The 22,790-nt window shown below is 38.1% G+C and overlaps 2 protein-coding genes across 4 annotated transcripts in view; one reads left to right on the forward strand and one right to left on the reverse strand.

The window, feature by feature from the left end:
- Nucleotides 1-496: 496 nt before the first annotated feature.
- Nucleotides 497-9,179, reverse strand: LOC138331339 (23S rRNA (guanosine-2'-O-)-methyltransferase RlmB-like). 2 transcript variants are annotated; one of them, XM_069278882.1, is made up of 10 exons: nucleotides 9,126-9,179; nucleotides 6,824-6,990; nucleotides 5,674-6,108; nucleotides 4,389-4,617; nucleotides 4,113-4,171; nucleotides 2,806-2,857; nucleotides 2,466-2,545; nucleotides 1,741-1,843; nucleotides 1,194-1,296; nucleotides 497-681 (listed from the first exon to the last, which is right to left on the reverse strand). In XM_069278882.1, exons 2-10 carry the CDS (start codon nucleotides 6,829-6,831, stop codon nucleotides 515-517), a joined length of 1,236 nt encoding a protein of 411 aa, XP_069134983.1. In that variant the 5' UTR covers nucleotides 6,832-6,990; nucleotides 9,126-9,179; the 3' UTR covers nucleotides 497-514. The 2 variants fall into 2 exon arrangements, with proteins under 2 accessions (XP_069134983.1, XP_069134984.1); XM_069278883.1 differs by lacking the exon at nucleotides 4,113-4,171 and adding an exon at nucleotides 4,212-4,270.
- Nucleotides 9,180-9,341: 162 nt separating this feature from the next.
- Nucleotides 9,342-22,790, forward strand: part of LOC138331340 (protein retinal degeneration B-like) — a 57,774-nt gene continuing 44,325 nt past the window's right edge. For both annotated transcript variants that reach the window (XM_069278884.1, XM_069278885.1), the window contains exon 1: nucleotides 9,342-9,419. The gene's annotated coding sequence lies outside the window, so the exon portion shown is untranslated. The remainder of the gene's footprint in view (nucleotides 9,420-22,790) is intronic.

The following is a 22,790-nucleotide window of genomic DNA, read 5'->3' on the forward strand; positions in this document are numbered from 1 at the left end:
TTTTTTTTAACATTTTTTTTAACATTGCAAACAAAATTAGCCTCTCCAAAATCCAAGATGTGCGCCAAAGTCACTATGTTGAAAACAAGGTTGTAAGACGACAGTTTTTCTTGGTCAAACCTCATCCTCTAATGAGCAAAAAGACCCCCTGAATGAGTCTATATATATGTGTATACAGAACTAGATATATGTACGTGGTGTACGAGGAATCGATCAACCATCTTACTGTAAACGTACTTATTTTAGCACAGTCAAATTTTAGCAGAAATGCAAAAAAATTTTTTAAAAAAAATGTAAATTATGAGGTATTACTGTGAATGTAAATAAGCACAATTCATTGGTTCAATACCGGCAATCCATTTTACAAAACTTAGCACTGTTCATAATTTAGCGCTTCAAAGTAGGCATGTAAAGCATGAAAATAAAACCACTACTAATATAAGTATGTTTACAGTATAATTTACCGACTAAATAATGGGGTAAAAATCATAAACTATTGTCCACACATAATTCTTTATTTAATGGTTCTGTTTGTTCGAAGAGCATGTAAAACTATTCCAGTAGCGACAGAAACATTAAGAGAGCCAATCAGCGACTGTTTGTGTGGTGAGAACTCTGGTAACTTGACAATCTGGGTACAATGCTCCAATACACCATCCTTCAGTCCTCTGTGTTCATTACCTTAAACAGTAAACCAACATACTGTTAAACCTATCAAAAGATCCAATATAGCAATATTATTCCCAAGGGCAACAACTCTGTTAAATACAATCAAATAAGAATGATTTTCTAACTTGCCTGAAATCTTACTAATAATAAACTGAATACAACGTTTCATTAAGCTCTGTTGATATTTAAACTTATCATTAGAGGTTATCGTGTTCACCAGGAAAAGTCAATGGACAATTGTCCACACACGATGGACAACAGACTTTCATAATAGGTGACCTAAAATTGTCGTTTAAGCCTCCAAAAAGTTGGCATTTCAAATTATTCATGTATTGTGTAAGATCTTCTAAACGAATTCAAGTACCAACAAAATCATAAAATTTTATGATACACAAAAATTGGCCCCAATGAAATAAATGATTTCACAGTACCAGTATCTGATAGGTGTAAAATACAATAGTAAACAAAACATAACAACGATAAATGAGGTTGGCGTGGTTACTGTACCAGTAAATAATACATACCAACAATAAGTAAGGTTGGCGTGGTTACCACACAATCCTCCACGGCCACAGTATCTGGTCCTGTTGCCGTGCCGATAACCTGTCCTACATTAGTCTTCCAGTCCTACAAAGAAATACACAACTTTCACTTAAGTCTTCTCAGGTGACCTAACCTCCTCCTAATTACTTAGAAACATTATACAAAATGTAAAGGACTCAAATTGTCAAAATTCAACATTGCCACCTGCCGGCAATATTTATTTCAGATCAGTCAAATATGTAATGCAATATTCTCTAATAAGGGTGACCCTATATTTTTGCCATTTCTTTTCAATGCATTTATACAAATTTTGTAGTGATTCCGTCTTAATAACCAGTGATTTATGAAGAAGTTGATTGGACAGACGGATATGTAACGGCATGGCATCTCATTTTGTGTACTAGCAAGAAAGACATTGTCAGCCTTTGATTGATCTTAATAAAAAAGTTTTTTCTTCTTCTGTTTCAAATTGTTACTAATGTTTGACCAGTAGAGTTGGCATTAAAAGGATACTTCAGTAGCACAAACCTGAAGGAATTGTAGGGTTGCAGTATTGTTTTTTAAATAAAAGAATTTCATCAGTTCCATCGCCCCAGAGCTGGCCTTGCTTACCATAGGACTGGCAGTAGCACTAAAATACAAGAATATCAATCTGACTGGGTTATCTCATTCATCCCTCAACACACATTTAGACTCTTCTTAATCAAAGACTAGACCAGTTCATTATGAAATTTTAGGGATTAGTGAGTTAAATTTGATTGCTGTAATACTATCTGACTTGGGTTATCTCATTCATCCCTGAAGACAAAGTTAAGCTCTTCTAACGATGACAAATGATAGATGTCAATGCCATTTTACAGCCTTTTTGACTCTAGTAAAATCTAAATAAATATGAGCAACTTCTCAAAAACTAAGAAATAGACTGAAAGAAAACTTTTTTAAGTTAAATTGTTTTTTTGATTATTTTAACGTCCTATTACATGTAACAGCCAGGGTCATGTAAGGACGGCCTCCCATGTATGCAGTGTGTAGCGTGTTTGAAGTGCAAGGTGTGTGGTTTGGGAGACTGCGGTATGTTCTTGTTGTGTCTTCTTGTATAGTGGAACTGTTGCCCTTTTTATAGTGCTACATCACTGAAGCATGACGCCGAAGACACCAAGCAACACACCCCACCCGGTCACATGTTTGCGGAACGCTAAGCAGGAGCAGAAACTACCACTATTATAGACTTTGGTGTGTCTTGACATACTCACCAGTGTTTACTTGGGAGGACCATGGTGTCCACTCCAAAGTAGTAAGAGGACCGGATGATAGCGCCCATGTTCATTGGGTCCTGGTAATCATAAAGCCACAAGTCAGCACATATCACAATACTTATAAAGGGTCACACATTGAACTTGCTCACCCCTGAAGACACATTTAGTCTCTTGTAAATAAAAGACTAGACCAGTCCATTATGCAACTTCAGGGGTGAAAGTGTTAAAGAAACATGAACAATAACCGAAAAGTTCTTTTCAATTACCTTAAACTTAATTGATTTCTTATATGTCCTTAATGACTTTTTGAAAAAATCTATAAAAAAAAATGTCTTACCACAACTTCAAAGGGCAGCAGCCATATTGGAGGAGGATCTACAACAGCAGTCCTGTGACATACAAAGTTATACAGTATATCGCCAAAGGTCACATGATACTGCCACAATCCTATCATTGTAAGGTCACCTGACATTGTCATAATCCTATCATTATAAGGTCACATGACACTGCCATAATCCTATCATTATAAGGTCACATGACACTTCCTATCATTATAAGGTCACATGACACTCCAATAATCCTTTCATTATAAGGTCACATGACACTGTCACAATCCTATCATTATAAGGTCACATGACACTCCCTATCATTATAAGGTCACATTACACTGTCACAATCCTATTATTATAAGGTCACATGACATTGCCACAATCCTATCATTATACTGTGAAATCATTAATTTTAGTGGGGGTTTAATTTTCGTGGATTTCGGTATTTTGACCAAACTCAACGAATTTACATCCCTACGAAAATATATATACCTATACCAATGTCATGTAAGTTTATGCGTTCATACATTGTAGGATGATTAATACCTCACTGCATAAGGTCTATTTCGGGGACAAGCATGACAAGTTCAAAGTTGGAAAATATTGTTCAAACAAAGAAAGTTTTCAGAATTTCATAGACTTCATCTACATGTACCAACAAATAATTGATTGAATATATCATGAATCTATCAATGTGACACGATAATTGTTTGTTGGACACATCTGTAAAAACACTGGCTGAGTACCGACTCTAGCCACCGAGTAGCTTGTGATTGTTACTGTGTTGTGTGAGAGAGCTTAGTTCTGTTTGAGCGATCACACAGTACAGGTGACAGTGCACGTGTTGACTGTGTATTTTAACAGTAATGTGTAAGGTCTTCTCCACCAATTTAAGTGCCAACGAAATTGTAAAATTTTAGAATCCACGAAAATTGAGCCCAACGAAAATAAATGATTTCACAGTAAGGTCACATGACATTGCCATAATCCTATCATTATAAGGTCACATGACATTGTAACAATCCTATCATTATAAGGTCACATGACACTTCCTATCATTATAAGGTCACATGACACTGTCACAATCCTATTATTATAAGGTCACATGACACTGCCACAATACTATCAATATATGGTCACATGACACTGTCACAATCCTATTATTATAAGGTCACATGACACTGCCACAATACTATCAATATATGGTCACATGACACTGCCACAATCCTATCATTATAAGGTCACATGACACAATCCTATCATCATAAAGTCACATGATACAGATGCAACATTGATGAGAGAGAAGGAAACTTACCGCAGATCATCTGGTGACAAGTTTGGAATGTCTATCGGATCCACATCCATACAGATTCCCTATCAACATTAAATAAAAACTTGTTAGGACAAAACTTACCGCAGATCATCTGGTGACAAGTTTGGAATGTCTATCGGATCCACATCCATACAGATTCCCTATCAACATTAAATAAAAACTTGTTACATTGTATCTAACAATTATTGAAGAAAAATGTTTCAGAAATGTTAACATAAACTCACATTTAACACGGAAGCGACAGATGTAGAATGTTACCTGATGTGGTCGGCCTAAACACAGCTGGTCTAGATGTATCCTGGACACTTCTTCCACAGGAATGTTGGCGTCCTCGGCCAAACCCAAAATATCTACATCCAAGGATAGTTTATGTCTCTGTTGGATGAAAAGTTTATGACAATGTCTTCGTCTGTGAGATAAAGCTATGCTGACAGGGTGATATCCAAACAATATCTCTCCCATTATAGGGTACTTCTGATTGCTGTATCTGCAAGTGAAAAGAAATCGTCAGTGAAACTGACATTTATCGACCTATGTAGTTACTACCTACTACTGTAATGTAAACATTGTTCAATTTTTATAATATGATTCGATATCATTTCTGTTGCATTGATCACAAAAAGTCAACAGCTACCGGTAATTAGAATTGTCCTGAGTGGACGACTAATACCACCCTCTGCACAAATTTAGTAATAACTCCATTCATAGGGGACATTGCAGAACCCTATATAGTTTATTCAACTCCACTTTATGTCAGGGTACTGTGTACCAAATTTTATCAAAATCCGTCCAGTAGTTAAGGAGGAGTTTGCCGGACAAAGTTGTTTCTACACACAGATGGACAGACAGACAATCATGATTTGTGTGATTTGCATTCACAGAAATCACAACGTAAAGTTTTGTCATGACATTGTCTGATCTTTTATCCTCAAAACAATGATTATGAGTATATTGCATTGATGATAATAATAAGTCTAAAGATAAATAAGCCTTCAATTATGTTTTCCCTACCTCCAGTTGAAAGAATAAAAAAAAAAGACTATGTGCATCCATTACATGATTTTGGCCACGTGAGCTTACATAGCAAAGTTAACTAAGCAGTAAAAAGATAAATCAGTCTGCAACTTTACGCACTAGTCCGATGCCCATGACTTGTAATTATAATTTTACAGTTGGACTAGTGCTAATTGTAATGAACTAATCTGATTGGACTAGTGGCTCCCAACCCGATTAAAATGATGAATATTATACTTAAAAAAGTGGTGATAAATTGCATTTTTCAACACATTTTGAGTTCAGTCTGTATGATATTATTTCAGTCTGGATTCATCAATTTATGAAAATTTGCATTCAGGAATGCATCCAGACTGTAATTTGGGTCAAATTGTAAACTGATCATGACTGAAGTGCTGAAGCAAAACGGCTGTATATTTAATTTGGACTAGTAATTAAAATAGTCGGACTAGTAAAAGTTTGGGGTTTACTAGTCCAAATGACCAGCAGAGTAAAAAATTAACGTCACAGACTGGATTAATATACTCACTGAACCCCAAATCTCTTTCCAGAACCCAGGGCAGGTTTAGTTTGCTTCTTATTGATTTGGACGTGTTTTTTATGGACAGATTTTGCATCATCCATGTTATGATTCTTTGAAATGTATTTTTTATTTTCTGTTTTATATTTTCTTCTTGAAGTCTTTTCATCATCACTAGATTCACAAATATTGTCAGAATGTTGTACTTTGATGAATATTTTTTCTCCAAGTATTTCACAGTCTCTGCTTTCTCGAGTTTGATTTTCCGTGTTTAACGGCAGGCCATTAGGAGATGAGTTTTTTACTTTGTCATCTGTGCTTTCTTCTCCACTGAATTCTTGGGATGCTACAATATGGCAGTTTGCAGGAGAATCACAGACGGATATCATCCCTCTGAAGAGATGGCAATATAGTCGTCTGGTCAACACTGCCATCGTGATACTTCTACCTACAAAACAGAGCAAACATTTTCAAGGCAATTTCAATTCGAGCAATACAAGTAGACTGCTATACCTTTCACATGGAAAGATTGAAAATTTTTAGCATTGAATTAATATCCTCAGTTCATTTATTTGAGAAATTTTTCATTTTTTTCTTCTTTAATTTTCGAGTACCTTAATTTACAGTACATGTACTAAAGGATATTTGTTAAATTACAAATCTAAATCATATCATTAGAATTTACTTAAAACTTTTCAATGTTTCAGGCATCATGATACGTGTATTTTACTACAAAACTAAAACCGTTTGCATTTGGTCTACCATAATTTGTTGTACATTGCTCATGTGCTGGAGCAAAAAATCTTTAAAAAATATGTCAGTTACATATTTTAAATATTTAAAATAAACTGAAAACAGCATGTCAATATATATTGCTGATCATGAGTTACCCTCTGTCCATAACAATGAAATTATACTAAAATGATTTTCTTGCATATGAATAACAGTTGACTGTTAATATAACTGCACACCATACTTGTATATCAAAGGTATCAGCATATGATTACTAGGGAATAATTTACCTGACAGTTATCTAGGATTTATTTTACAAAATCATATAAAAAGGTAAAACTATGCTTCCCATGTGCTATACCCCAAGTATAGGAAAATCAAATATGCAGGAATTTAAGGAAGATTTCTGCAGGTGACCTTTGGATACATACACATACAAGGACTCAGTCAGTTGTGTCTGAAAAATTTCAATCCCATCCAACGAATGAAGAGACAGATGACAAACACAATCAAGGTGCTTGGTAGTAAAAGCAGATAGTAAACAACATCGCTTGTCTCAAAACTCTCTTCCAAACTGTCAATCATATCAGCTGTCTGAAATAGAAATATTTAAAGTGAGTTTACAACACCACACAAACACATTTTTCAGTACAATCTTTGTTAACGGTGCAGATTCGTTTCGCTGTGTTGTTATTTGACGTTTCTACTAATGTGCTGTATATACATATGAATCCTGGGCTGACTAATACATTTCCTCTTTCTCTGTCACATATGTTTCCTGTTATTGTAATTTTGAGATTCCATAACGACATGGGATTGAAGTAGATTTACTGTCAATTATAATCTTATGTTGATTATGTAACAGGAGCGAGACGGGCCCAGTTTGTATATACTGTAGCAACAAACTACATCCGGTTCCCTACCTGTGTGTTTCAACCCAGGTTCGTAGCTATAGGGTTTATGCTTGACTTTTGTCGGTGAAGGAAAACTAGACAAATACTTGCAACACATAAAAATATTTATTTATAAGGACATATTACAAATTAAAGGGACAATTCACTCAGGCTAATTCTTTTACATAACCAAGAAGCAAAATATGGCATAAATGTATTGTTCTACATTTCTTATGAAACATGTAACATAAAATATTAACAAATTCAACGTCATTGTTTAGTATTTTAATTAATATCTTTGAAATATCAAATCGTTGATCAATACGATTAAGCAGGTACAATATGGACGCTGTACACATACCCAAGCAAAAGTAATGCAGGTTACACTGAGAAGGTGATAAAATGATTTTTAGGCAAGGCAATTCACCTAATAAGGTAAACACACTACTGTCAGAACGATTTGAGCAGTTCTAGACAAACAACAGACAGGCGCTTGATACAATGATATATTATACATGACAGCTACAAGTGGACAAGCTTACAGCTAGCACAAGACCACGACACCATATATATTCCCATAAAACACAAACTATTTACAAGCCCTGCTACAATTATGACGTCATGAAAATCAGGTCAAATATGTCACAATCACTGGAAGGTTGCAAAGGTTGGACTGTTCGACAGTAAATTGTACGTTACCCATATCGTATTGGGATCTCGAAATGAGGACATATTAGTACAACGGCTTGAAACTTATGTAAGATGTTTTGTTTTATGAAATATATGTATATTTTATTTCTTTTAATTGCCATCACATTTTGCATTCCCATTTGAATTTGGCGGCCCCGGAATATTGACTGAGTCCATCATCGGTGACGGTGACCACGGCCATTTTTGATTATAAGGTTTGACTGATTCGACTAAGTTGTAGAATTAAAGACGGACCTGGTGATTTTATATTGTTTTCAGACGAGCCTTGACAAAGCCCTCACAGGCCCGTATCAAAAACAGTTGGTCCAGTTGTTCTGTCAGAATAAATGAAACGGCCCAGGTACCTCAGCCGGTAGAGTGTTCGGCTAGTGTTTGGAGGTCCTAGGTTCGAATCCCAGTCTGGCTGCTACATTTTCTACTCTCATGAAGAAATATTAAAAGCATGCAATTTTGAAAAGGTAGATTTTCTAGTGGGTCTTTAAAAATATGTTTATGTTTTATAAGCAGGGCTAAAGACTACTGTAGCATAAAAGAAAACAAAATACGCACTGTCACAGCACAGTCACAAGTGACATTAGGACTGGGAGTACTGGGCCGTTTTCGTTTATTAGGAACAATCGGTTCAACCATTGAAATTAGTTGAAGTCATTATTTCAAGTATAAATCCTGACAGACCTGCATTTTTTTATACATGCCTGTAAGGGCCTTTTCAAGGCTCATCTGAAAACAATGTAAAATCACCAGTTCCGTCCGGTCACACTAAAATACGAACAACTAGGTCCAACCACAGGAGTTTGACGTTCTGTCAATAATATATAGAATACATATATAAAAAATACCCCTATATACTATATAAAAACACTGTTTTTATATAGTATATAGGGATATTTTTAATATATGTATGCTATATATTATTGACAGACGTCAAACTCCTGTGGTCCAACCAGTCAAACCGTATAATCGAAAACGGCCCTGTACTGTACGCCTAGACCTAACACGAAGCCGACACTGCAGGCCGCGCACTGAAGTTTGAGTTTCTGTCAATAATATATAGACCTAATATCACCTATATACCATATATTGACAGAACGTCAAATTCTTAAGATCTCTGAATGCAATATTTACCGAACCATGTGCACCGGAAACTGTCGTCTGTTTTTCTTGTAATTTATGCTGCCGCTTATAACATAAAAAATAAATTTTCACAATGATCGTATATTCGCGTGATAATAATGCATTATTAATTTTTTCATTTGTTTACATAATGTTTAGAGTAAATAAACTCTACCTCCTATGAATTCGTGTGTTTTAAAGAATCTGGATAATTATTATTTTTATCGATTTAAGGGGCTAATCATAATGACAGATAAACATGGAGAAGCTGAAATCTACCACAGAATCCGGAGGTCGCACATAGAAGTAAGTCTCTTACTCTTTTCCTTCCTCTTTCCGTTTATCATTTATTGGTTGATGTTAATTTAACAGACGATGAACATGATAGTACTAGTTAGATAGCTTTAATTTAGCCACTTTAGCATAAAATACACTGTGATAAAATGTTATACTAATAGGAAAAGTGGGTCATTCTGTCTTCTGACAGGTTTTATTGAGTCTAAGCTTATATGCAATGTTTGTACCTCATTAACAAAATTAAGAGATAAATGATAAAACTCTTCAAAAGACTTTAGAAATACAAAATATAGTTAAAGAACAAATATAATTATCAAAAAATACTTCACACAGTAAAAAGCTGCAGCATAAACATATTGTTACCTGATCACTCTGTATAGTAGCTGCAATATTGTAGCTCAAAAGACTTTTTGACAGAAAATGGTGTTGTCTTTAGAGCTACAATTGGTGCCTATTACTGCTAATGGAGCAAAGTAATGACTACGCAAACCATTATTAAACGTTTGTTTGCATTTTTATCGTACTTGTTTGATATCGCTTACCTACTAGGCAATAAAACTGAACCACATAAAATATCTAATTCTCATCGAGGCATTATTTTTTTACATAATACATATGAAGGTCTTTCTGAAGGGAATCTATACGGCAAGTCCACAAATTGTGAATTTGACACCTTGTGAGCGGTACGGTAGATATTAAGGATGGTAGTTATGTTTGTTTTGGACAAAAATAATATTTAAATGCATGTATACGCATAAAATAATTGGAAACATACAAAAAAGTATAGAAAACTATGCCCAAGTGATTTTCGGAGGCAGTGCTCCACTGCGACACATAGGGACCAATTCGTACCCGGCCGAAAGGTATAGTAGGCCGGGTACGTATATTCATTCTATCTGTATAGAAATGCAAATGAAGTATATTCCATTAAGAATTTTATAAGTGAGATGGATTTGTCACTCTGGGTTTTGGGCGAATACATCGCGAGTGCGTTTGCGTTTGTGTTTGTGCATTGACCATGATGTTTGGCGACTACTAATTTTCCTTTGCTCTCCGCTGGCGCAACGTTAACCCATTTGCTTACATTTTTAGAATACACCATCATTTTATGAGATGTCGTATTTTTTTAATGAAAATTCATGACATTTCTTCTAAATCTCAGGTCCTCAAAACAAGGGGTAGGCATCATGAAATTTATTAAGCTTTACATTAGTGTTTAATTTGACTAGATAAGACAAATAATTGCTGAGAAAAAATGGTTTTTATTCGGCGTTATTAGGCGTCTCGCATGGACTGTTAAGTATTCTAATGAGACAGTGACAAATCATTTCATAAACATATTATTACCTGAAAGTCCACTGTTTAAAAAATGTTACTTAATTATAATTAATGATCAAATTCCTCAGAAACTATTGACTGTTGACTATATAATTTTTATTAGAGGAACTTTTGCATGTGCTTTAACAATATGGACGTCATAAATATTGATGCTCCAGATTTCCATGGACACTGATGCATGTTTGTAATATCAGTATACTGAACTATACTTATAATGAAGTCATTCAATTGGTACCCAGATGTTTGTTATAAACATATATATATATTACAGTACTCTGTAGGCCTAGTTGTTTCATAAGCCTTATCAGTCAAAACTGTTTTCAACACTGATCATTTGACATAATTTGTGCTGATCATACATGTGTTTTATATTATATTTGATATATTTGGTCTTATTATACAGTTATCTCATGCTTTATCAGTCAACGGTCAAAACTGTCTGAGGTATGAAATTGTATAATACCACAAAAGTTGCAACTTCTTGATTTGGACAAGCAACTTCTGTTCCAGTTAAACAATTTAAAATATATATGTACAGCTGGACGTATTGATATGTATGCATGCATCTAGGCCTAGACAGTGATTTTGTCCTTAGCTATCACCTAGCCACCCGTCGTACCTATAACATGTTCTGCATCCTGCGGTATTGTCCAACACTACCTCATTCTCCGACCAGTGGCTTGTACTCATGTACGTATACAGACGCCTTACTGTTGTCATGGTGACAACCCCTGGCATGACTACCAGTATCCTACTCTGAGACACCTTACTGTTGTCCTGGTGACAACTTCTGGCACGACTACCAGTGTCCTACTCCAAGGCACCTTACTGTTGTCATGGTGACAACTCTTGGACAACTACCAGTGTACTACTCCAAGACACTTTACTGTTGTCATGGTGACAACTCCTGGCACGACTACCAGTGTCCTACTCCAAGGCACCTTACTGTTGTCATGGTGACATCTCTTGGGACAACTACCAGTGTACTACTCCAAGACACTTTACTGTTGTCATGGTGACAACTTCCTGGCACGACTACCAGTGTCCTACTCCAAGGCACCTTACTGTTGTCATGGTGACAACCCCTGACATGACTACCAGTGTCCTACTCAAAGGCACCTTACTGTTGTCATAGTGACAACCCCTGGCATGACTACCAGTGTCCTACTCCAAGGCACCTTACTGTTGTCATGGTGACAACCCCTGGCATGACTACCAGTGTCCTACTCTGAGACACCTTACTGTTGTCATAGTGACAACCCCTGACATGACTACCAGTGTCCTACTCTGAGACACCTTACAGTTGTCCTGGTGACAACCCCTGGCATGACTACCAATGTCCTACTCTGAGGCACCTTACTGTTGTCATAGTGACAACCCCTCGCATGACTACCGATGTCCTACTTCTAGACACATTACTGTTGTCCTGGTGACAACCCCTGGCATGACTACCAATGTCCTACTCTGAGGCACATTACTGTTGTCCTGGTGACAACCCCTGACATGACTACCAATGTCCTACTTCTAGACACATTACTGTTGTCCTGGTGACAACCCCTGGCATGACTACCAATGTCCTACTCTGAGACACCTTACAGTTGTCATGGTGACAACCCCTGACATGACTACCAATGTCCTACTCTGAGGCACCTTACTGTTGTCATAGTGACAACCCCTGGCATGACTACCAATGTCCTACTCTGAGGCACCTTACTGTTGTCATAGTGACAACCCCTGGCATGACTACCAGTGTCCTACTCTGAGACACCTTACTGTTGTCATAGTGACAACCCCTGGCATGACTACTAATGTCCTACTTCTAGAAACATTACAGTTGTACTGGTGACAGCCCCTGACATGACTACCAATGTCCTACTCTGAGGCACCTTACTGTTGTCATAGTGACAACCCCTGGCATGACTACCAATGTCCTACTTCTAGACAAATTACTGTTGTACTGGTGACAACCCCTGACATGACTACCAGTGTCCTACTCTGAGGCACCTTACAGTTGTCATAGTGACAACCCCTGGCATGACTACCAATGTCCTACTACTAAACACCTTACTGTTGTCCTGGTGACAACCCCTGACATGACTACCAATGTCCTACTCTGAGGCACCTTACTGTTGTCATAGTGACAACCCCTGGCATTACTACCAATGTCCTACTTCTAAACACCTTACTGTTGTCCTGGTGACAACCCCTGACATGACTACCAATGTCCTACTTCTAGACACATTACAGTTGTCCTGGTGACAACCCCTGACATGACTACTAATGTCCTACTCTGAGGCACCTTACTGTTGTCATAGTGACAACCCCTAGCATGACTACCAATGTCCTACTTCTAGACACATTACAGTTGTCCTGGTGACAACCCCTGACATGACTACCAATGTCCTACTCTGAGGCACCTTACTGTTGTCATAGTGACAACCCCTGGCATGACTTTCAATGTCCTACTCTGAGGCACATTATTGTTGTCCTGGTGACAACCCCTGGCATGACTACCAATGTCCTACTCTGAGGCACCTTACTGTTGTCATAGTGACAACCCCTGACATGACTACCAGTGTCCTACTCTGAGACACCTTACTGTTGTCCTGGTGACAACCTCTGGCACGACTACCAGTGTCCTACTACGAGACACCTTACTGTTGTCCTGGTGACAACCCCTGGCACGACTACCAGTGTCCTACTCCGAGGCACATTATTGTTGTCCTGGTGACAACCTCTGGCATAACTAACAATGTCCTACTCTGAGACACCTTAAAGTTGTCCTGGTGACAACCCCTGACATCACTACCAGTGTCCTACTCCGAGGCACATTATTGTTGTCCTGGTGACAACCCCTGGCATAACTAACAATGTCCTACTCTGAGACACCTTAAAGTTGTCCTGGTGACAACCCCTGACATGACTACCAGTAACCTACTCGGAGACACCTTACAGTTGTCCTGGTGACAACTCATTGCATGACTACCAGTATCCTACTCCAAGGCACATTGCCGTTGTTTTGGTGACAACTCCTGGGACAACTACCAGTGTCCTACTCCGAGACACCTTACTGTTGTCCTGGTGACAACCCATGGCATGACTACCAGTATCCTACTTCGAGGCACATTGCCGTTGTCCTGGTGACAACTCCTGGGACAACTACCAGTGTCCTACTCCGAGACACCTTTCTGTTGTCCTGGTTACAATCGCTGGCATGACTACTAGTGTCTTACTCTGAGACACCTTACTGTTGTCATGGTGACAACTCTTGGACAACTACCAGTGTACTACTCCAAGACACTTTACTGTTGTCATGGTGACAACTCCTGGCACGACTACCAGTGTCCTACTCCAAGGCACCTTACTGTTGTCATGGTGACAACTCTTGGACAACTACCAGTGTACTACTCCAAGACACTTTACTGTTGTCATGGTGACAACTCCTGGCACGACTACCAGTGTCCTACTCCAAGGCACCTTACTGTTGTCATGGTGACATGTCATGGGACAACTACCAGTGTACTACTCCAAGACACTTTACTGTTGTCATGGTGACAACTTCCTGGCACGACTACCAGTGTCCTACTCCAAGGCACCTTACTGTTGTCCTGGTGACAACCCCTGACATGACTACCAGTGTCCTACTCCAAGGCACCTTACTGTTGTCATAGTGACAACCCCTGGCATGACTACCAGTGTCCTACTCCAAGGCACCTTACTGTTGTCATGGTGACAACCCCTGGCATGACTACAAGTGTCCTACTCTGAGACACCTTACTGTTGTCATAGTGACAACCCCTGACATGACTACCAGTGTCCTACTCTGAGACACCTTACAGTTGTCCTGGTGACAACCCCTGGCATGACTACCAATGTCCTACTCTGAGGCACCTTACTGTTGTCATAGTGACAACCCCTGGCATGACTACCAATGTCCTACTTCTAGACACATTACTGTTGTCCTGGTGACAACCCCTGGCATGACTACCAATGTCCTACTCTGAGGCACCTTACTGTTGTCATAGTGACAACCCCTGGCATGACTACCAATGTCCTACTTCTAGACACATTACTGTTGTCCTGGTGACAACCCCTGGCATGACTACCAATGTCCTACTCTGAGACACCTTACAGTTGTCCTGGTGACAACCCCTGACATGACTACCAATGTCCTACTCTGAGGCACCTTACTGTTGTCAAAGTGACAACCCCTAGCATGACTACCAATGTCCTACTTCTAGACACATTACTGTTGTACTGGTGACAACCCCTGACATGACTACCAATGTCCTACTCTGAGGCACCTTACTGTTGTCATAGTGACAACCCCTGGCATGACTACCAATGTCCTACTTCTAGACACATTACAGTTGTCCTGGTGACAACCCCTGACATGACTACCAATGTCCTACTCTGAGGCACCTTACTGTTGTCATAGTGACAACCCCTGACATGACTACCAGTGTCCTACTCTGAGACACCTTACTGTTGTCCTGGTGACAACCCCTGGCACGACTACCAGTGTCCTACTACGAGACACCTTACTGTTGTCCTGGTGACAACCCCTGGCACGACTACCAGTGTCCTACTCCGAGGCACATTATTGTTGTCCTGGTGACAACCCCTGGCATAACTAACAATGTCCTACTCTGAGACACCTGAATGTTGTCCTGGTGACAACCCCTGACATGACTACCAGTAACCTACTCGGAGACACCTTACAGTTGTCCTGGTGACAACTCATTGCATGACTACCAGTATCCTACTCCAAGGCACATTGCCGTTGTCTTGGTGACAACTCCTGGGACAACTACCAGTGTCCTACTCCGAGACACCTTACTGTTGTCCTGGTGACAACCCATGGCATGACTACCAGTATCCTACTTCGAGGCACATTGCCGTTGTCCTGGTGACAACTCCTGGGACAACTACCAGTGTCCTACTCCGAGACACCTTTCTGTTGTCCTGGTGACAACCAATGGCATGACTGCCAGTGTCCTACTCCGAGACACCTTACTGTTGTCCTGGTTACAATCGCTGGCATGACTACTAGGGTCTTACTCTGAGACACCTTACTGTTGTCATAGTGACAACCCCTGGCATGACTACCAGTGTCCTCCTCCGAGGTACATTACCGCTGTCCTGGTGACATCTCTTGGGACAACTACCAGTGTCCTACTCCAAGACATGGTGACAACATCTGGCATGACTACCAGTGTCATACTTTGAGACAACCTTACTGTTGTCCTTGTGACAACCGCTGGCATGACTACAAGTGTCGTACTCCGGGACACCTTACTGTTGTCATCGTGACAACCCTTGGCATGACTTCAAGTGTCCTACTCTGAGACACCTTACTGTTGTCCTGGTGACAACTCTTGGCATATGACTACCAGTGTCCTACTCCGAGACACCTTACTGTTGTCCTGGTGACAACCCCTGGCATATGACTACCACTGTCCTATTCCGAGACACCTTACTGTTGTCCTGGTGACAACTGCTGGCATAACTATCAGTGTCCTATTCCGAGACACCTTACCACTCTCACAGTGATACCAGAGTTACCCCTAGGGTTGTTTCAAACATACACATATTTAGCTATAAAGACAGAAAAAAAAATTCATATAGCATATAAAAAGATACACATGTAACAGCTTTAGAGTCATAAAATTTTAATCCTACAAGTTGTTTTAAAGATTCATATATACAGCTTTAGCTACAGGTTAAACATTAACCCAAGGGGTTGTTTCAAAGATACAGGTATACATAGCTATAGAGACAGGGAAAACATTAACTCTAGGAGTTGTATCAAAGATACATGTGTATATAGCTATAGAGACAGGGAAAACATTAACCCTAGGAGTTGTATCAAAGATACATGTATATATAGCTATAAAGATGTAGGGAAAATTAACCCTAGGAGTTGTATCAAAGATACATGTGTATATAGCTATAGAGACAGAGAAAACATTAACACTAGGAGTTGTATCAAAGATACATGTATATATAGCTATAAAGATGTATGGAAAATTAACCCTAGGAATCATATCAAAGATACATGTATATAAAGCTATAGAGACAGGAAAAAAATTAACCCTAGCTTTAGTGACAGCTGGGAAAATATAAACCCTAGAGGTTTCAAAGAAGAACATGCATTTAGGATTAGTTTAAATTAAATGTTATGGTATAGAAGATATGCTAGATTTAAAATGTGTTGAGTGATGAGAGCTTACACTCGTACCAAATCAGAGTGTTAATCAATAGAAACATGCGAGACGGAGGCCAGTAAGTTTTCATTGATAGTAAAGCTTGTATTGATCTGGGCAAGAAAATATCAGTGTATGTTAATCAGGTAGGCAGCAGAGCCAGGGTTCTATATTGCAGCATCACAAGGCTGCAGCAGCAAGAGCTAAGGTTTTTCTATAGGAAAGCATATATAGCAGGGGATATGGCTGTAAATTGACGATGAGGCGGCTCAAATACATCGGGTAGGCACTTGTTTCACTGATTTCTGTCATTATTAGCTATTTATAGATTGGTCAGTGACTGTCTCCATTTGTCATTTCCAATATCACTGTCCAGATGTTACTTAATTAATGTATTATCTGGCCACTCATGTAAACATGTTCATGTATATGTTTACATGTGTATGTTGTGTATGTTAACATGTATGTTGTGTATGTTTTTGAAGTATATGTGTACATATATATATGCTGTGATGTGTATGTTTACATATGTGCTAAGATGTGTATGTTTACATGTGCTGTGATGTGTATGTTTACATGTGCTGTGATGTGTATGTTTACATGTGTACTGTGATGTGTATGTTTACATGTTTATTCTGTGTTGTGTATGTTTACATGTGTGTTGTGATGTGTATGTTTACATATGTGCTATGATGTGTATGTTTACATGTGTACTGTGATGTGTATGTTTACATGTTTATTCTGTCTTGTGTATGTTTACATGTGTGTTGTGATGTGTATGTTTACATGTGTATGTTTACATGTGTTGTAATGTGTATGTTGACATGTGTATGTTTACATGTGTGTTTGGTATGTGTATGTTTACATATTTATTCTGTGTTGTGTATGTTTACATGTGTGTTGTGATGTGTATGTTTACATGTGTTGTAATGTGTATGTTGACATGTGTATGTTGTGATGTGTATGTTTACATGTGTGTTGTGATGTGTATGTTTACATGTGTATGTTTACATGTGTATGTTTACATTTGCTGTGATGTGTATATATATGTTTACTTGTGTGCTGTGCTGTAAACATACACATGTAACCATGTGTTTACATATGTATTCTGTGATGTGTGTGTTTACATATGTATTCTGTGATGTGCGTGTTTACATGTGTATTCTGTGATGTGTATGTTTACATGTGTATGTTTACATGTATGCTGTACATGTGATGTGTATGTTTACATGTGTGTTGTGATGTGTATATTTACATGTGTGTTTGTGATGTGTATGTTTACATGTATGCTGTACATGTGATGTGTATGTTTACATGTGTGTTGTGATGTGTATGTTTACAATGTGTTTGTGATGTGTATGTTTACATGTGTGTTGTAATGTGTATGTTTACATGTGTGTTGTGATGTGTATGTTTACATGTGTGTTGTGATGTGTATGTTTACATGTGTGTTGTGATGTGTATGTTTACATGTGTGTTGTGATGTGTATGTTTACATGTGTGTTGTGATGTGTATGTTTACATGTGTGTTTGTGATGTGTATGTTTACATGTGTGTTGTGATGTGTATGTGTACATGTGTGTTTGGTATGTGTATGTTTACATGTGTGCTGTGATGTGTATTTTTACATGTGTGCTGTGATGTGTATTTTTACATGTGCATGTTTACATTTGCATTCTGTGATGTGTGTGTTTACATGTGTATGTTTTGATGTGTATGTTTACATATATGCTGTGATATGTATGTTACTGGTGTCAAATATTAGGCTAAAATCTCCAAACAACTTTTGCAAATTACTTAAGAATTATATGAGATGCCTATAGACCTGATTTTGGACATGTAGCATGCTGGATGAAGCACTTTCAAGTTTGTTCACTTGAATGACCTTGACCTACTTTCAAGGTCACAATGGTCAAATATATCAGAAACTTATAACTTATACTGAAGAGTTCCTAGTGCACAATGTTTTAATTGTTAGTCGAAGAAAAAGGTGATGAACATTTTCAGCCTATTCCATTCCTTTGTATTGTAGTTTGTTTTCGTCTACTGTATTCTTTGACCATGTTATATTGTACCAATAAGTCAGATCACTGATAAGGCCCATTAGGCCTCTTGTTGCATTGTGTAATGCCTTCAGTGTTGTTCAATTTCTGTTTTCAAAAATTTTGATTTCAACATTCTTCTCAGCCTGTAATGCTAAGTGGGTTGAGTACAGATAATTCCGTTGGACATACATTTTATTTGTGTTCACTGCATGTACAGTGGGAGTTGTAGCTATACCATTATTACCATCTCCTTCACATGATGAATGAGTTTTCTGTATTATTACATGCCGATGTGTTTATTCAAGATGGTATACATATTAGCCCACATTTGGCTGTAAGAGGCTATAGCGGGGAATTATTTCGAGAGTTTAACAATTTTGTCATTTTTTTCTGGAAGTCAGCCATCGACACTAATGTAAGACCGGGGGTCGAGGCAATGTAAGACCAAGGGTTGAGGCCTCTAAAAATCTTCATGCCCCCCCCCCCACCCTCCCTGATTTTGTGTTGCAGATGAGTCCACTGGGCCACTGATTTTTTGCCAGTTTATATAATTTTGATGATTTTTCTGTAATATGTTATCATATCTTTCATTTATTTGTTAAAATAAACTCGTGTTTGGATAATGTTCTTTGACTAAAAATAACCAATCAGATTCAAAATAGTTTAGTATGCAGATTTTGGGCCCCGATAAATTTCCCAGGGCCCTCGTTTTCTTTCTTGAGGGAGACCGGTGGTCTCCATTTTCAATTAAGTGAGTATCTAAGCCTGGAAGTAAATTAGTGAATTAAATTGTTGCAGAAAAGAAAAGATAGTTTTAAGCCGCATCAAATATCTAGCTAATGGCCATATCACTGTCTACATAAGAAGATTGGTGGATACCTACTGATAGGATCTGCTTTCTTTTAATAGCTGTGGCCATGAAGTACATGCCATATTTTTATTAGTGATACAGGAAAGCTATAGATCCAAGGGAAAATACTGACCAGTGGTCAGAATTGGACATAACAGAAAATTAACTGAGGTGGAAAGTTGATATTGTTAGTGACCTGAACCACCAGGCCAAAACCATCAAGAGTTAGAGAGTTAATATTGGAATGTCAGACACATTAACCACTAGGCCAAAACTACTAATAAACAGAGAGTTAATATTGGAACTTCAGACACCTTAACCACTAGGCCAAAACCACTAATAGATGTAGAGTTAATATTGGAATTTCAGACATCTTAACCACTAATCCAAAACCATCAAGAGTTAGAGAGTTAATATTGGAATGTCAGACACATTTACCACTAGGCTAAAAAACACTAATAGACAGAGAGTTAATATTGGAACTTCAGACACCTTAACCACTAGGCCAAAACCATCAATAGTTAGAGAGTAAATATTGGAATGTAAGACACATTAACCACTAGGCTAAAAACGACTAATAGACAGAGAGTTAATATTGGAATTTCAGACACCTTAACCTCTCTGCCATAATTAATGATAATGATCAATGAAGATAGCATGTTGGACACTTTGACCATTTGGTCTCAATGCCCCTGCAGAGATATGATTTTTAGCACACTTATAATAGTATATTAAAGCACAGCAACATTTTTATCCACAAAAACCTGTTGTAAGCATTAACACTTGTTGACCTTGTTGACCTAAGAACTAAATGAATTTTGACCTTTGACCTAGACAGGTGATACATCAATGCAAACAACTGTAACTTGGACGTAATGGGTTGGTAAATACAAAATAAACACTGTATAATTACCAGTATCTATGTTATGTCTATAGGTACATACCATACTCGACCCAATAAGCGCCCTTGTCCCTATAAGCGCCCCTCCTCCTTTTTAAGGCCTCAATGTCAATTGCCTGGGCATAAATAAAGACCAAAACTACACAAAACTTTATATGTTTGCAATGATTTTGTCTTATTAAGCCTCTTTTCATTTTTTAGCTCACCTGGCCCGAAGGGCCGGTGAGCTTATGTCATGGCGCGGCGTCCGTCGTCCGTCGTCCGTCTCGTCCGTCCGTCGTCCGTCCGTCAACATTTCTTTTAAATCGCTACTAGTAATAGAGTTCTGCATGGATTGTAACCAAATTTGGCCACAAACATCCTTGGGGGAAGGGGAACAGAACTTGTATAAAGTTTGGCTCTGACCCCCCGGGGGCAGGAGGGGCGGGGCCCAATAGGGGAAATAGAGGTAAATCCTATAAATCGCTACTTGTCCTAGAGTTCTGCATGGATTGTAACCAAATTTGGCCACAAACATCCTTGGGGGAAGGGGAACAGAACTTGTATAAAGTTTGGTTCTGACCCCCCGGGGGCAGGAGGGGCGGGGCCCAATAGGGGAAATAGAGGTAAATCCTATAAATCGCTACCGTATTTTCCGGACAATAAGTCGCACCTGTGTACAAGCCGCAGAGGCCTTTTTTACGATTTTTTCAGGTTTTGTACACACATAAGACGCACCGTTACATAAGCCGCAACCAAAAGTTAGGCCCATGCACCCACGCAACCCTCTGTGTATACGATTGATCTCTAATGAAGCACGGTAATGCTTATCGATCGATTAGAATCACGAAAACTGTCTGTAAACTTGTTCTGTAAATGTATAACAAATAAAACTCACAATGATGTAAATATCTTTAGCAAAATTGATTTGGTCATGTTTCTGTTCGTTGTTTACTCTGCCATTACGTAAGACTTCTTGTGTGTAAACAAACATGGCGGCCGTACGAATTCACGCTTACTCTCTCTCATATTTCAACATGCCGGTTAAAATACTTTCCTCAATATGCATACGATTTTCTTTTATATCTATTTTGATATACTTCGCGTATTAATTATATTGATGTGTATAGGATTACTTTATTATCAAGACTATCATTAACCTAAAATTGACTTCGTTTAGAGTGTTCTCTCTCAACTTGCCATCCCATGATGCAATTTACCGAAGCCTTATTTTTGTAAACTTCCGGATATGATTTCGTGGTGTTTGCCGCTGCAGAGATCGATTAAATGATGTTTTATACGACTGTTTGGTGCTTTTTAACATCGCTATAATGTTCTATATTACATGTAATTCACACTATAAACTTGACTGCCGATTATTTCATTGAAGTCACAGCGACAGGATTCTGAGAAATACACATGTTGACCGTGTGTAACACGTGTGCAAGTTATATTTAGCAGTCATTCAGAAGATTGTTTTTTCCCTGTCTGCGGACATTTCTTTCACTCAAATAATACTAAATAATATATTTAACTTATTGTTTGATATTTGATGGTTTTTGACGTTTTAGTTATTATTTTCTTGGTAACGATCCTGCAGCAAATCGATAGCGAAATCAGTCCGCCATTGTGTTGTGACTGTAAACAACCACGCTTCAGTCGGCCGATTTTCCATGAATTAAACAATTTTACGATTGAACATGTATCTGGTACGTTATTATTTTTATCTTTATTATATTTTCATCACATATTATATCGTTTAAACACTTTTACAGTGATATTTTCGATGTATAACTTTACTAAACCGCTATTGTGTTGCGCTAGTAAACAAACACGTTTCAGTCGGCGGATTTTCCTTGAATTAAACAATTTTACGAATGAATATGCATCTGATATGTAATCATTTTCATCGTTAATATATTTTCATTGCATATTTTATCTTTTAAACACTTTTACAGTGATTTGTTCGATGTATAACTTTACAAAACTGGCGAGTAAAACTTACGATTTTCACATGTGAATCACGACGTAATAATGCCAAAACATCGTCAGATTTTGGTT

Source organism: Argopecten irradians, chromosome 9, assembly GCF_041381155.1.
Source record: "Argopecten irradians isolate NY chromosome 9, Ai_NY, whole genome shotgun sequence".
NCBI lineage: Eukaryota > Metazoa > Mollusca > Bivalvia > Pectinida > Pectinidae > Argopecten > Argopecten irradians.